General features: G+C 38.7%; 1 protein-coding gene across 3 annotated transcripts in view; it reads left to right on the top strand.

The window, feature by feature from the left end:
• Positions 1 to 17294, top strand: part of CD109 (CD109 molecule) — a 130419-nt gene that overhangs the window by 992 nt on the left and 112133 nt on the right. For all 3 annotated transcript variants that reach the window (XR_005367920.1, XM_038554538.1, XM_038554537.1), the window contains exon 2: positions 378 to 550. Coding sequence is in view for 2 of the 3 variants with exons in the window: in XM_038554538.1 (XP_038410466.1) it covers positions 378 to 550 (173 nt within the window). In the remaining variant the exon portion in view is untranslated. The remainder of the gene's footprint in view (positions 1 to 377; positions 551 to 17294) is intronic.

Below are 17294 nucleotides of genomic sequence, written 5' to 3' on the forward strand. Positions count from 1 at the left end.
AAAAAATAAATCACGCTGGGATGAGGTCTGTGAAGGAGAAGTGTAAGGGCTTGTACTTTGCCAGTAACCTCTGCATGCCTCGGTGCAAGCCATTTACACCGAGGCTCATCCTGTGCTGTTTGTGGTTTATACAATGGAAATAATAACACATGCTCTCCACTAGTGGTGCAGGAATTACTGCATTAAGATTGATTTATGGGAATTCTTGTTTCAATAGCATTTCAATGCAGTTGCTAAATGGAGCAGTGGGGGCAATATTGGGATAATTGGAACAACTGCAGTTGGCACAGTATGGAGAATCTCACTATCTATGAAACGTGAGGAATGGAGATGTAAGGATAAGGAACTGTGTTTTTCTCATCTCGGGGACTCTTTAGGCCTAGATTTCTGGTGACAGCCCCAGGGATTGTCAGGCCTGGAGGAAATGTGACTATTGGGGTGGAGCTTCTGGAACACAGCCCCCCCCAGGTCACCGTGAAGGCGGAGCTGGTCAAGATGGCAGCCAACCTCTCTGTCTCTGTCCTGGAAGCAGAAGGAGTCTTTGAAAAAGGTAAGAGAAACAGCATGAAGTCTTACCCTTCTGGAGTATGTTAACAAAACCACACATTAGGTAGGGTAACAGAGAAACCCCAGAGTTGCAGTGTTTTACATAGTACAGTTTTAACATTTGCTCACATAAAGTCCAAAATGGTTATTCCTGGATGCTCTCCCAAGCGGGGATGCAGAGACCCAGATTCCTTCCACTTTGTGGCTCCCTGGTCATCAACATGTGGCTTCCAAGTCTGCAGGGGAAGCATAGAGTTTCTTATGTGGGAGGTTTTTATGGGATAGGCTTAGAAATGGCTCAGATCACTTCTGTTCCTCTTCTTATGGCCCCATGCTTAGCTGCAAAGGAGGCTGGGAAATAGATGCCAGTGACTGCTCAGAGGGAGAAATGGGCAAAGTCAACAGTCTGAAGCAAAACCATATTTATATATAGTTCATATAAAGCGTATGTAACCATGTTTCTTTATATTTATAAAGTGCTAAGGATTTTACTAAATAGGCCCGTGGAAAGGAAAAGAGCTGCACAGTGTTGAAGTTCAGTCTTATGGAATATTTCTTAATTTTTAAATATGGGAAAACAATGATGTAAATGTAGGAGTCATTTGTAAAAGAACCCACATCTTGAATTTGGAATCTAATCTGGTTTAGGATTAAATTGGGTCGATGAATGTCTTCTTTTTTAATACTAAGGGAAAAATAATTTTGGGCATAAATACTTAAGCTTTTTTTTCCTATTAAAATGAATATTTATTGTATTTTTTTCTAGTTGAAAGAGTAATACATACTTGGTGCTTACATCTTGTAACTGAAGGAAATAAACCAAGATCACCCATAATCCTACTACCTAATATAAACACAATTAACTAAGAGCATGTTCAGATGTTTAGTCAGAGGGCAGAAATTGAGGCATAAATGCCCATACCGTTGAGTTATCTTAAAACCTTAATTTAAGGGGACATAATGAAGGGTGGAAGGGATTCCACAGTAGTTCATTTTATAAATGTTTGTCCTCTATCAACAGAGAAGTTAACACCATCATGAAAGGAGATAAAATCAAAGTTTATCTATAACTGTGTTTTTTTTCTCCACTGGAGATTGACTGACTAGTTTGGGATAAAAGTCAGGAAGAGGTGATATGTACAGGGGCTAAACCACGTTGTCTTTCTTTCTTTCTTTCTTTCTTTCTTTCTTTCTTTCTTTCTTTCTTTCTTTCTTTCTTTCTTTCTTTCTAATATTTTATTTATTCATGAGAGACAGAGAGAGACAGAGACAGAGACACAGGCAGAGGGAGAAGCAGGCTCCATGCAGGGAACCCGATGTGGGACTCGATTCCAGGACCCCAGGATCATGCCCTGGGCCGAAGGCAGGCGCTAAACCACTGAGCCACCCAGGCTCATAGGAGCTATGTCAGAAAAGTGGGAGGCCTTGTTTCCCTGGGGAGGAAATGTAGATTAGGGCTTACGATCTGGGATTGTCTTCTTGACAATAAGACAGTATGATTTTGTGTGGTTACCTAACGGTTCTGAGCCTGGATTTCCTTACCTATAGAATGGGGATAAATGAAACTTACTTCCCAGAGTAGGTATAAAGTGAAAGTTAGTATCCAGCATCTATGAGGAATTCAACACCAGCCATTAATATCATTTATAAGTAGTAATACTGAAGAAGATGCAGGATGCATTATTTCTTTTTATATGAGGGCAGACTTCTGCTTTCATTATTGCCTATTATTTCTGAAAATGAATTAATCCTGGTTTTATGATAATGGCTAAGGAAAATGTTGAAATACTAAGAGCAGACAATACTTAATGTAGTTCCGCATTCATTATTTAGTCACTAAGAATTACCATTTTGGCTCTACTAGTGTGGCAGTTTTACTGCAATGCAGAGGTCTAGAATAACATGGATGATTTTGATAAATATTTGGGCTTTGCACAGATGTTTGTATACTCTTATTTTAGAATTTCTACTGCATTATCTTTTCTGCAATCTCCTTTATCAGTCTTTCTTTTTTCTGCAAGTAGTACCAACATGGTACAGGTGGTGGTGGGGGCTATAACTCATTTTAAAACCTTTTCCTTAGATTTTTCTTTTGGGAAGAGAGTTGGTCATATGTCTCTGGGAAGGCTAAAGTGCTGAAGACTGGGCCAGGCAACACTATCCTGAGAGCAGAATGGATCTTTGATAAAGAGAGGGAGAAAATGTACTTCTTTTACTGGTTGTTTTCTGACTGTTGACATACAGTTTCATTGAAAAATACCATTTCTGGGAGCGCTCTCTCTCTTTCAAAGGAGAATGTTACTGTTATCAGAGGCTGTGAGTCATTGTTCTCAAAGCAGATGCTTCCTGTAATGTTAGGACTTAAAGACCAAGACTTTTTTTTTTAATCTAACTTCTCCAGTTGCAGCAATATGTAGACAGATGAGCATTCCAAATGAATGGATCTTCTAAATCCACAGATCCTCCTAGGATCCATTTTTTTCTTCGTTGGCACATAAACACAAACAAATACATTTTAGGTCTGATTATTTCATTACTTTTTTGTGAGGGCCTTCAGGAAAAGGTCGGTTCTAATAAAGATTCATCTTCTTGCAGAGCTGGGTAAAGAGGGGTATTATGTCTGAGTGGCTGTTTCTAACACTCTGGGTCTTTTTAGAAATTCCCAGGGCAGAACAGTGTTTCACCATAACCAGAATGTATTGGTAGCTTAATTTATGTTAGAAATGGTAATAGTATTCAATTTGCAATGGTAATTCAAATTGCAGAATATACTTTTAAAAAGGGATGGGTGAAATTGGTAAAGGGAATTAAGAGTACACTTATCTTGATGAGCATTGAGTAATATATGGAAGTGTCAAATCACTATATTGTACACTTGAAACTAGTATAACACTGTATGTTAACTGCATTGGAATTAAAATTTAAAAAATGGAAAAATATAAATAAATTAAAAACAATAAAAAGGCAGAAAAGTATGGCTTGTCCTCAAGGAAGAGTTCATTTATTTGTTTGACAGAAAGAAGGAAGATTTTATTTACATTTCCATCCTTGAGGTCAGCAGCATTGATTACATTAGTTTTTCATTTTTAAATATATGAATCCTCCATTTATTTGGAATCGATTATGAGTTTTTTTAGGGTAGCCCTTTAGAACAGTAACCCTTAAGGAAAAAGTGTTTTTGCTAAACTTTGTGGCATTCTCTAAAGTATATAAATGCGTCTTCGGTGGTGAAATTCAGACACTGAAGTGTCCCTGCCATTATCATCACCACCACCACTACCCTCATTGCCACTACCCATCATCACCAGCACATCATCCTCTTTATAGTGAAGAGAGCTAGGTTCATAGTCTTCTGTTGTATAAAATCATAATTGACAAAACATGGTAGAAATTCAGCAGGTAGGATCTACCAGAGGGGAGACGATGGGAGTCCCTTTGGCATTTGAAATCAATTCAGACTATATGTTGGGTGGAGAGTGAGTCTGTCCTCTGATTTCTTCCCTTCTTGTTTTTTATTTTTTCCACTAGTGTGATATTGTCCTGGAGTTCCATGCCAAATCAAGAAAAAAAAGTTTAAGAATATTTGATTTCATGGGTCATAAACAAGAACTGTCTTCTCCTCTGTGAAGGCAAATGGAATGATTGAACCATGTTTGATGTCCTTGAAATTATTATTTCTGCTTCATTCCCTTCCTCTTTCTACAATTTGAAATGTTCATTTGTGAACTTTCAGTGTTTCTCTTGAGTGAGATTTGCCTAAAATAATAATGAACGTCGGCAGCCCCGGTGGCCCAGTGGTTCAGCGCCGCCTTCAGCCCAGGGCATGATCTTGGAGACCCGGGATCGAGTCCCACGTTGGGCTCCCTGCGTGGAGCCTGCTTCTTCCTCTGCCTGTGTCTCTGCCTCTCTCTCTCTGTGAGTCTATCATGAATAAATAAATAAAATCTTTAAAAAAAAATAATGAACGCACCTTTCCCCCTCATTAATGAATTCATTGTTGCTGGTTTCACATGAATCTGATTTAAGAAGAAAACCTAACCAGAAAATGTCAGCTGAAACTTCAGGTGCTCTGCAGGGCATCTTGTGGTGAGTGCTTGCTGGTTGGGATGCACTGTTTGTTTATTTATTGTGCCAAGCCTGCTTCCATCTTCCCATTGACATGAGACCTACTCTATGAGTGTATCCATAGCCTTTAATAATTGCTTTTTCTTTTTGCTCTAAAATCTTGGAGAGTTAATGGGGGGGGGGGGGTGTTTACTTCCTATTTTTTGAGTTAAAAATTCTTCTTTGTCCTTTATTGTCTTTCTGTCTTTCTCACATTGACAATGGAGTATTTTATTTTCCATTTTGATCCAGTAAGGGTGGGAAATCAATATTTCATAAAACTTGAGATATTATCTGAAAAACCTAAAAAAAATCATCCAATTCAGTTTGGATGGCTTTCTGGTGGAAACAAAACTCCTGAACATACGTTTCATGGCTTGTAGATCAAAATCAGTCCCATGGTTTTTATGAGAGTAGATTAATTAGTGTAGTGTGTAGGCAGATCTCCCAGGGCAGGTTTTCACAGGCAGCTTTGCCGGTAGAACTCAGTCTGAACTTGTAGTTACGTGAGAATTATTTTTAAAGGGTGTGGACTCTTCATTCACATGTCTTTGCTATTGTGTGTGATATATATATAAATAGGTAGGTGGGGCCGGAGGATAAAGGACCATAGTGTAATGATGGTGTGGTTGGGCTCTGAAGCCAGGCTACCTGAATGTCCTTCCATTAGTGGTTGTGTGGCTGTGGCCAGTCATGATCTCACCGGGCCTCAGTTTTATTATCTGGAGCATAGTGGTTCTTGCCTTATGCAATTACATGGTTATTTTGCGGATTAAGTGAGGTAACATGTTTAAAGCACTTAACACATAGGAATTATTCAAGAAAATGGCAGCTGTTGTTTTAGAAAAGAATAGCAACAATCGTGGCAGAGGCAATTAATAATCATCTGTTGGCATGATCTTGAACTGGGAACTCTATGAAAGGCACATCACTAGGGGGCGCTGAGAAGGGATTTAACATATTACATATTGAGTTTCCTTATAGTGCCAGGGACTTAATGCGCAATGCTTAACTTAAGTAACCTTGTGAGGAAGGCACTGTTATCTTCATTTTAGAGATGAAGAAACTGAGGCTAAGGGAGAAAAAAACATTTTTCCAGAGTTAACAAGGTAAATAGTAAAGCCTGCATTTGAGGTTGGTTCTGTTGGTTCTGAATTTGAAGGTTTAGACTGGCTGGAAGAGCATTACATATTTTTTGTTTCCCTTACTTTGGGATATTGATGTAATGTTGTATCAGTTAGCTTCCTCTAAAATGATTGTTATGTTTGCTTGTGGTGATTTAGTCCTGGATTTAATGAAATCTAATCTGGATCTGAAGAATCACAGTGCAATGCAAGCTCTCTACCCAGTTTACTTGGAGCTTTATAGAATTTTGGATCTGGATGGGACCCCAGAGATAAGTCAATTCAGTCACCTAATTTATGGCTGAGGAGACTGAGGCCCGGTGTTTGATGACTCGCCCAAGGTGAAATTGCTTATTGGTAGCAGAGCTGAAAATCTCACATGTCCCCAAATTTGCAGTCCGATGCTGTTTCCATTATACTCTAGGAAACTTTCCTAACATATGGAGAAGTATGTGTAAGACCCAGGATATATTTGAAAATGTTGATTTTTCTGATATGGAAGAAAATAAGGCTAACTAAGGAGTTTTAAAATGCTTACCTGCATATTTGTGCAAGTCTCTGGTTTCAGCTCAAGGTAGAGTTGCTCTTTCTGGACTAATGGTTCTGCATGGGGTGGGGGTGGGGCTCGGGGCCTCATAGATCTTCCTAACACAAAATCCTGTTGCTGGATTTCTCGCAGTGTGAGTTGTGCTTATTAAAAATACAGACTCAGGGCGTCTAGCTTGCCAGTTGGCGGAGCATTCGATTCTTGATCTCAGGGTTATGGGTTCGAGCCTCACATTGGGTGTAGAGATTACCTAAAAATAAAATCATAAACAAAATGCAGACTCATGGTCACCCCTTCAAGACATCGGTAAGGTCTGGGAATCTAAATTTTATTTTGAGCAGTAATCACAAGTGATTCGTAGCCCCATTAAAATGAGAACGACTACTCTTTAGTATCTTAAGAATTGATCGTACCAAGTACTGGAAAGCCTGAGAGTGAGAGGCATGCCTTTGCAAGTCTCAGATGATTCATAGCAGCTGAGAGAAGTCCCCTCCCAGACTTCTGTATTTGCTTTCAAGCAGCCCCCAACCCTAAGAATGGATGTTAATTTTAAGCGATGGAGAAACATATTTTGGGATTTAATTATGAATCAGTGATTGAGTGAAGCTGAAAGTGAACATACTGATTCTTTAAACTCCAAGTTAAACATGTGCTGCTCTTCTTACACGAAATGAGTCACTGTTCCTCAGTGACTCACTGAGGGGTTGTGGTGGAAATAGAAATTAGATCCTGTAAGAATTTGGGCAGGGTTACTGTTTGATCCTTTATGTTGTTAAGAGGGCTTTATAATGTTGAAACTAGTTGTTTGCCCAATGACATCTCCTCCCCCCACCTTATTTTATTATTTACTGATTATTTGCTGTATATGGATGTGGATGAATGGGGGTGTGTGTGGAATAAGAGGAAGGAAGGATTAGAAAAGGTTCAGAGGCTCCAGAAGGATAACCTGTAATATTTACAGTGCAGAAGGCTGGAGAGTTTTTATTTCTTGTTTGTATAAAAAATTCATGTGGTTTGTAAATAGTACTTCTTGTGTGTGACCCTGTGCTTGGTACTGTTACCTTTTACATCCAGAACTATACAAATGTCCATTCATACATGTTCCACTCCTGCTGATATATTTGGCATTTAGTGGGAACAGTTATTTCACATTCTAGAGGAGGAGAGGGTGTGCCAGAGGAAAGAGCTGACAGCTGGGAGTGGCAGCTATGGGGAGATAGAGGTTTGTGTGTATGTTTTCTGAAAAGATGCTACATCCTGCTTTAGGTGTAAGTTTAGGAAGACATCCGGGTGGAAATGTGCAGCAGATAGTTTGAAATTGTAGCAGGGAGAGAGTTTAAGGAATTGTTTTCATAGAGGCAGACAATATTTGAAGTCTTGGTGGAAATGCATGAGATTGACAAGAGAGACAAAGCTTAAGGAGCAAGACTGATGACAGAAGCTCGCAAGAAGGAAAATCAGTCAATGAAATGGATAGACAAAGTGCAGCCAGAGACAGGGATAGACTGAAGATGGTGATATGTTTCAGAAGCTGAGGGAAGGAAGTTACAAGAAGTGAATGGTTTTAAGCTGAATGTTGGGAGCAAAAGCCAAGTTTTAAGTAATAAATGGGTAGTGAGAAACTATAAGAGTGGAGGCTACTCTTTACTGAACTTTGACAGTTGAAAGGAGAGAGGTATATGTTCTCTTAAAATGCCCAGTAGAGGGGTAAAAGGGTTGATGTAAAAGGAAGGGGTGGATAATTCATGGATAAGAAGTGGTGGGATCAGGATTAGGAGCACAGGTAAGTGGATTAATCCTTAAAAAAGAAACCCAACTTGTTCTTTTTGTTTTGATGCAAGAAAAGCGAGAGAACGGATAACGAAATAAATATTTTGAGGTATGAACTTGAGATGAAGAATAAAATTGAAATACGGTTTTAGGAAAACTTTGCAGTAGTTATTTATCTGCCTCTAAATTGTACGTACCTGGTCATCTCTTCAATAGGGAGTGGGGATATATGTTACAAGTAGTGGCCCTTTGGAGAGAGAAATACAAATTGGAGATACTCCCTGGTCATGTCCAAATGGGTCCCTGCTGGATTGTGGGATGTTGGAATGCAAGGCCTGATACTTGTATTGGTATCAAGAGAAGGAACACAGGAGAATAGAGAAGAGAACGGGGTATTTATGGTGGTAATATGCTTTACTTGAACCTGTAGGGATTGGGTAGTTATTTTATTATTGCCATGGGAATGTCAGTGTGAGTAAGAAGTGGAATTGTAACTTATTAACTCTTGGTCTGGGCTAAGATGATCATCATACCAAAGGTGCAATGACAAAACTTGAGGAGAAGGAAATTATAATGGATTCTGGTCTTGCTCTGTTTCTTCCAGTCTTCATTTCTTTTAGGAAAACTCCATGACTTGACTTTCTTACCTTGCAAGGGTGAGGGTGAAATTGACCAAAGAAAATTTGATGAAGGAAGTTGGGTGGGGAGTAGTAGGCAGGTCCTTGGGTGTTTAGTTTTGAAGAGATGACTCATGAATTAATTAATTAATTTTGAAAAAATTTTATTTATTTATTCATGAGAGACATACAGAGAGAGGCAGAGACACAGGCAGAGGGAGAAGCAGGCTCCCTGCAGGGAACTCGATGCAGGACTCGATCCTGGGACTCTGGGATCAGGCCCTGTGCCAAGGCAGATGCTCAACCACTGAGCCACCCAGGGGTCCCTCATGAACTAATTTAAAGGCCAGAGTGGGAAAGTACTCAGAAATAAACAGGGAGTTACATTCTCTTAAGAGTACTTGATAGGTTCCTTTTGGTAGGGCAATGTTGGGAGATTACATTTATGAAAATGTAGCTGGCAGCAATGATTTAATATTATAAATTTAAATTTTGCTGAAATCTTGTTAAACCTTTTCAGAAATATAGTTGAGACAGGACGTTGCTATTTTGAGAATTCCAAATATTTATTAGGCATCAAATTGTATATGGCACAGCATTGGGTGGTGTAAATATTTGGCTTCTCACTGGGATGCAAAGTAGGTTTCATTTCATGTGCTGTCTTAGGTTTATGGTAGAGGCTGCTTGCAGTGCTGTGTTGATGGTGTCAAGGTCAAGTCTGGGTTCACTGGAATAGAGAGTAGATGGATTAACTGTGTCTACCATGGGCATGGGAATAGGGAGTATGGTATGAATGCTGCGAATGAGCCTGTTGGGTTGAAGAGGGATGGACTTCTACAGGGCTACATGGGAGCTTGAGGTAATCACAACATGATAAGAGAGAAAAGGTAGAAGAGTGTTGTGTTCAAATATTAACCTTGCGAGTGCACCAAGCTACAGAGGAAGGATAGGGAGGGAACATGAGATTTTGTTTGGACTAATATTTTGGAAGGTCTGTTTTGTATAGTTTGGGAGATATGGCGGGTAAACTGGGGGTTCTTGAACCACATTGGAATCGAAACCTTAACACTACCTCTTACTACTTAAGTGGCCTTGGGCTGGTCACTTTATTTCATCTAATCTCCATTTCTTCATTTGTATAATGGCAATAATAATAGAGCCTACCTTAGAGCATTGTTTTGAATATTAAATGAGATAGTGCTTAGGAGCCATACTGTGCAGTATGGTAGCCGTGACTTACCTGTGTGTGTTTTTTTTTTTTAAAGATTTATTTATTTATGATAGACATAGAGAGAGAGAGAAAGAGAGAGGCAGAGACACAGGAGGAGGGAGAAGCAGGCTTCATGTCGGGAGCCCGACGACGTGGGACTCAATCCCGGGACTCCAGGATCGTGCCCTGGGCCAAAGGCAGGCTCTAAACTGCTGAGCCACCCAGGGATCCCCTTACCTATGGGTTTTGAGTGCTTGAACTGTGACTTGTGCAAATTGAGATGGACTACAAGTATAAAATACACACTGGATTTTTGAATACTTAATACCAAAAAATGCAGTAAAACTGAAATTTTTTTAAACTGATAATTTTTCAGTATTGATTATACATTCAATGATAATATTTTGAGTATATTGGGTTATATAAAATATGTTATTAAAATTAATTTTATCCTTTTTTTTATTGCACTGCTTTAGCACGTTTATCATATTGTCTGGCACATAGTAAACACTGGAGAATGTCAGCTGTGTTGTCGTACCTAGCACTTCCTAGTATCATATGTTATTATTTTTCTTTCTTTTTTTTTTTTTTTAAATTTATTTATTTATTTATTTATGATAGTCACAGAGAGAGAAAGAGAGAGAGGCAGAGACATAGGCAGAGGGAGAAGCAGGCTCCATGCACCGGAAGCCCGATGTGGGATTCGATCCCCGGTCTCCAGGATCGCGCCCTGGGCCAAAGGCAGGCGCCAAACCGCTGCGCCACCCAGGGATCCCGTATCATATGTTATTATTGATGTCACCCTTGTGAGCACCAGCTGTGGCATCAGGCCAGGTCTCTATTGATGGCAGTTTGATTCTAACTCAAGCAGGCCTTCAAACTTATTCCTTATCCCTTGAGAAAGGAGGAAATCTCCCTAAAAAAGCACCATACCATAGGGGGCAATAAACTTTTTCTATAAAAGGCCAGGTGGTAAACATGGTAGGTTTTGCTGCCTTATGGTTTTTATTGTTTGTGTTTTTAGCAGCAAAGTAGCTACAGAGATGGTGCAGAGTAAATGAGTGTGCTCATGGAACTTTATGGACCCTGAATTTGGAGTTCATATAATTTTCATGTGTCATGAAATATTATTCTTTTTCTTTTTCCAGCTATATAAAAATGCAAAACCATTTTTAGTTCACAAACTATATGAAAGTAGGTGTGGGCTTTATTTGGCCCTTGGGCTATAAATTGCAAACCCTGCCATTGCAAATGCCCTGTACATTTACTTAGTAGTCCAGAGCCTTGTTTGACTCTTGGTTTTACACATGTGTCGAACCTAACATTTGGCTTATACTACTGTACCATTGTATTTATTTTACTTTTAGTGGGTTTTGTTTGACCTAGTGATTCACAGTGGTCTAAAGGGAACAAAACACTATGAAACTTGTGTTTATTGAGATGTTTGTAAATAAGAATGAGGCAGGAGAGAAAAAAAGTTAAAGACCTGCAGAAAGGACCAAAGGAGATTTTTTTTTGCTTGGTTTTACTCGAAATGCTGGTCGTTTCTGTATAGATTGGATTCACTGGAGAGTTACTTAGCTTTAAAGTGACATTAAGCTGTGAAGCAGAAGCATATTTTAAGGTTTTGTCCTCCACAGATAGGTAGTGGGAAATTCCCTTTCTCACTTTGTCCATCTGTGATCTGAGAAAATGCTGAATGAGAGAGTATTTAATAACTTGGTAAGGAGGTCAAAGTTTTCAGCTAAGAAAGTGATATACTTAAGATTATGTTGCTGAGTATCAGAGAGCTACCAAGAATAATTAAGCAATAAATACTAAGTGAGGCATATAAATATATATATATATATATGTGTTTATGTATTTGCATATATATTTATATACGCACATGTAGCATATATATATATGTATATGCATATAATGGAAAAGCTTTCTTCTTCCATAGAGAATATTTCTGGATCTGTTGGATTTCCAATTATATACACTCCTTCCCTTCAGCAGTTCTCCACAGAGCTATTTGGTGAACACAGATGTCAGAAGAGGCAGCATATGGTATTATAGAGTGTGTTTAAAAAGTTAAAGGAAGGTTAGTTTTTGTGTATGCTTATTACACAACTTAAAAATAGCTTGACTCTATTTGTAAATCAAACGGCCAGCTGTCAGGCTTATGCCAAGTGTGAAGCCTTAAAACAAGGTTCCTTTTGAGTGGCTTCTGCAATATTGGGAAGGAGAAAGCATCTGAAAGGGTTCTAAGATTGACTTTCTGTGGTTATACACAAAAATGACCTGAATTTTACAGACTTATCTACAATAATGTTGAGAAGGACCTTGCATAACAGAGCAGATCTTTAGTCCGTAATTTAAAGGCATGCCGGGCAGTGTTTCAAGAGGTGCTCTCACTCTTTCCTGTGTCTGAGTGGAACCTTGCTCCGAGGGAGCTGAAATGGTTTCAAAAATTTGCAAATGCTGTCTATTTAATCTTCAACCTAGCAACAGCACAGAAAGATTACTATTCCTCATCTACATTCCCACCACTCTGCTCCCAGTTGTATGTTTTGATTGTGTAAATTATTGCTAGAATGTTAGGATGTTCACAGAAGGCTTAGTAAGTGCCTGGGACATTCCAAGCTGCATTTGTAAATTTAGAGAGAAAACAAATTGAAAAAAATGTCAAGTACTTAAAGTTGACCTTTTAATAAGGACACATGAGACTAGTGAGTGGGCTTTAAATTGGATCTCCGTACACATCCTTTGAGCCACTCTCTGAACCTAGCAAGAATTAGGGGTGGGTGCTCCTGCTTTTCGGTGCCCCTGTGCTCCTGCTTTTAGGTGCAGTTCTGTGTCTGGCTCTTTTTCTTGGGCCTATGAACACACAACTGTCATGTGTCAGAGTAGTGAGAGCCAGGCATGCAGTCAACTTTCTCTTCCAGTTTTTCTTTAATGAGAAAACCCCTCAAAGGTTTGACCCAAAAGAGCTACATTAAAAAAAAAGTTCTATGAAATGGGATTTCCTGAACTTCAAATCTGGATAGCTGGTCTTGAATTTCAGCTGAAATGCTTGCCCTCCGATTAATCAGCCTACTGGATTTATTTGGATTATAGATTCACAGCTGTTTTTTACTTTCTCCTCGTTTAGTGTCTCTGAGATAAAAATAAATACCACCCCTCCCCACCCCCTGCCTCAACAAATACACTTAGTCTTTGTAAATTTGCCAGTGATGGGAGGTAGACTGTGTCAGGCCATGATGGAAAGGAAGCACATTGTTTCCTCCAAGTCACTGGGCTGAGAAAATAGTCAACCCTGATGATTTATCTTAAAGTAATGAAAAATAAATACCTCTTCATAATCAAGGGTACTTGTTTTTTGGGCTCAGCATTCTGCACTTTAGTTTTGTTCACTTTATCCCACTGTAAGGTAGCGTGGTGGATGCTGTGCTGTACCACCAGGTAGAGCCCTTTGGAGAAGGACTGATTTCCTCAAGTACCTGGGAGTGCTGTGGCAGACTGCCCTCACAGCCAGCTCCCTTTGGGGATTGCATCTGCTAAAGAGAATTGCCTTGCCTGAGGGGCACCTCTCCTTGGGTGAAGGTCCAGCTCCATTCCCCTGCTTCCGAGTGTCCCTTGTGGACACCTCTGGAACCTGTCTTGCAGCTCCACCCCCCCCTCCCTAGTCCTGTCTCCTTTCTTTTCCCTTCTCTGTGTGCTGATCACAGGAGCACTCCATAACAACACTCTTGGCACTTTAATCACCATCTCAGAGTTGGCGTTCCTGGGATCCTGCTATAGACAGATGTGGTTATTGTTTAACTTTCCTTTGAAGAGGGATTTTTCGGATCTTGAAATTAACTTCAAATGTATCGAAACTGTGTGAAGAAGTGATATAAGAGTCGGGAAATTTTCTAGGTTTTATATCCCTTCAGAAGTTTTTGTATAACATGATTTTTTAAAATAATTAGTTCTGCTATTGCAGTGCTTATAGGATAACTGTAAAGATTGGAAGAAACATGGATGAAGAAGAATCCCTAGGTTCTCTGATCACTAGCATAGAGCTGAGGAGAGGAGACCTGAGATAATTGAGATTTTGAATCTTCATGAGTGGTAGTGATAACATGCACAAAGAAGCTCTCTAGCCTGGGGAACTTTCACAATAATCAAGGGTATGTAGAGTAAAAGAACAAAGGTACAGCTGCTGTTCTTGTACCTAGAGGCAGTACGGAGTGGTGGTTTACAGCTCAGACCCAAGAGCCAGGCTGCCTGGGTTAGAATCTTGGCTCTGTTACTTCTTTCCTGTGTGACCTTGGGCTAGTCACTTAATGTCTCTTGTAACTCAGGGTTCTCATTTATAAAATAAGGAAAATAATACTTAATAGGATTATGATGCAGATTAGATCAGTTAATATATGTAAGGCTTTTATAGCATCATAAATAGTATCTATTATTATTTTATTCACCAAATTAAAAAATTGTATGTGGTCAGAACTGTTGGTGGTTTTATTGCTTCTAATCAGAAATGTGAGTCTTCCATCCTCTAGACTAACATTGTCCAATAGAAGTATGATGCTATCACGTATGTAATATAATTTTCTATTAACCAAATAAAAAAGTAAAAAATAAGGGTACCTGGGTGGCTCAATTGGTTAAACATCCAACTCTTGGTTTTGGCTCAGGTCATGATCTCAGACCCACTATGACAAAGACGGACTCCATGCTTAGCATGGAGTCGGCTTGCCCCACCCTCTATTCCCTACATTCTCTCTCTGGAATAAATAAATGAAATCTTTGGGGAAAAAAAGGTGAAAAATAGGGGTACCTAGCTGGCTCAGTCAGTGGAGCATGTGACTCTTGATCTTGGGGTTTTGGGTTTAAGCTTCATGTTGTGGGTAGAGATTACTTAAAAATAAAATCTTAGAAAAAATGGTAAAGAAAATCCAGATAAAATTAATTTAATTATATTTTATTTTCTAAATTTTTATTTATTTATTCATGAGAGACACAGAGAGAGAGAGAGATGCAGAGACACAGGCAGAGGGAGAAGCAGGCTCCATGTAGGGAGCCCGACATGGGACTCGATCCTGGATCTCCAGGATCAGGCCCTGGATTGAAGGCGGCGCTAAACCGCTAAGCCACCCGGGGTTCCCCCCCTTTTAAAAAATTTTAGATAAAATTAATTTTAATAATATACTTTATTTAACCCAATAATTCGTAAATATTATCAGTTCAACATGTACTTACTCTAAAATTATTGCTGAGATAGTTTATATTCTTTTTGCTTTTTTGAGTCTTAGAAATATGGGTGTATTTTGCATTTGTAGCACATTTCAGTAGCTCATTTTATTTTATTTTATTTTATTTTATTTTTTATTTATTTATTTTTTTCAGTAGCTCATTTTAATACCCACTGTGGCTAGAGGCTATTGTGTTGCACTATGCTCCTTTAGAAGTTTGCTAGTTAATCTTTTTATTTCAAGAGTGTTCTAGTCATCCATTTCTGTGACTGAACCACTCTGAAACTTAGCAGTTAAAAACACTAGTTCATTATTTCTCATGAGTCTCACTCACCCAGCTTGTACTCATAAGATTGATGATTATTGCTTGAGACAGTTATATCCATGATAATTATGAAATTTTCTAATTCCATGATTCCTTCTACATTTACTGGTTGGAATTCTATGGTAAAGAAGAACTTTTTCTTCTCCTTCACTTAGTCATCTATTTGATTATTGAGCAACATGAGTTCGTGGACTCTTACTTTATTCAGTAGTTGTAATCCATAACCTACAATTTATTTGAATGTTCAAGTCATCTGACCATTTCATTATGTATATTGTTGTATGCATATATTATATTATTTTTGTATTTATATAATTTATACAAATATATATAATAGAATGATCAGATGATTTGAACATAAAGGCTTTTTCTTTTTTTTTGCAGATTTCCCATATTATCTGTGTCCCCACACAAGTGTAGCCTCCTCCCCCATTATCAACATCACTAACTAGAATGGTACTTTTTTTTTTTTTAAGATTTTATTTATTTATTCATGAGAGACACACACACAGAGACAGAGACACAGGCAGAGGGAGAAGCAGGGTCCCCGCAGGGAGCCCGATATGAGACTTGATCCCAGATCCTGGGATCACACCCTGAGCCGAAGGCAGACGCTCAACCACTGAGCCACCCGGGAATCCCACATTATTATTATTATTATTATTATTATTATTATTATTATTATTATTTTAGCAAGAATGAACCTACACTGACACATCATAATCATCCAACGTCCATTATTTACCTTAGGGTTCACTCTTGTATATTCTGTGGGTTTTGGCAAATGTATAATGATATACCCATCATTATAATACTATACAGAGTATTTTCACTGCCCTGAAGACCCTCTGTGCTCTGCCTATTCATATCTCTGTACCACCTTGCAGTAACCTGATCTTTTTTTTGTATCCATTGTTTTGCTTTTTTCCAGAATGTTGTTTATTTGGAGCCAGGCAGTATGTCGCCTTTTCAGACTGGCTTCTTTCACTTAGCAATATGCATTTAGGGTTCCTCCGTGTCTTTTCATGGCTTGATAGCTCATTTCTTTTTAGAGTTGTATAATATTCCATTGTCTGGATGTATCACAGCTTATTTATCCACTCACTGATTGCAGGAAATTTGGCTGCTCTTAAGCTTTGGCAATTATGAATAAAGCTGCCTTAAATATCTGTGTGCAGATTTTTATGTGGTCATACTTTTTCAGTTCTTTTGAGTAAATACCAAGGAGTGTAATTGTTGGTTTGTACGGTAAGAATATGTTAAGTTTTGTTGCCAAACTTGTCTTCTCAAGTGGCCATACCATTTTGCATTGCATACCAGCACTATGTGAGAGTTCCTATTGCTCCACATCCTGGCCAGCATTTGATATTGTCAGTGATGGATACCAGCATCCTGGTATCTTATTGATTTAATCTGCATTTCCCTATGATGTGGAGCATCTTTTATTGTGCTTATTTGCCATTGGTGTATATTCCTTGCTGAGCTGTCTGTTAATGACTTTGGTCCATTTTTTAGTTGGTTATTTGTTTTCTCATTGTTGAGTTTTAAGAGTTTTTGATTATAGTTCTTTATCATATATGTCTTTTGCAGATATTTTTTCCCAGTTTGCAGCGTTTCTTCACATTGTCTTTTGCATAGCAGAAGTTTTTAATTTTGACGAAGTCCACTTTATGAATTCTTTTTAAAAAAGATGTTATTTATTAAAAAAAGATCTTATTTATTTATTTGAGAGGGAGAGAGAGAGTGAAAGAGAGCAAGAGAGAGTGAGTGAGCACGAGTTGGGGGGATATGGAGAAGCAGACCCCCCTGCTGAGCAGGGAGCCTAA

The sequence above is a fragment of the Canis lupus genome, chromosome 12 (assembly GCF_011100685.1).
Source record: "Canis lupus familiaris isolate Mischka breed German Shepherd chromosome 12, alternate assembly UU_Cfam_GSD_1.0, whole genome shotgun sequence".
In the NCBI taxonomy this organism is placed as follows: Eukaryota; Metazoa; Chordata; class Mammalia; order Carnivora; family Canidae; genus Canis; species Canis lupus.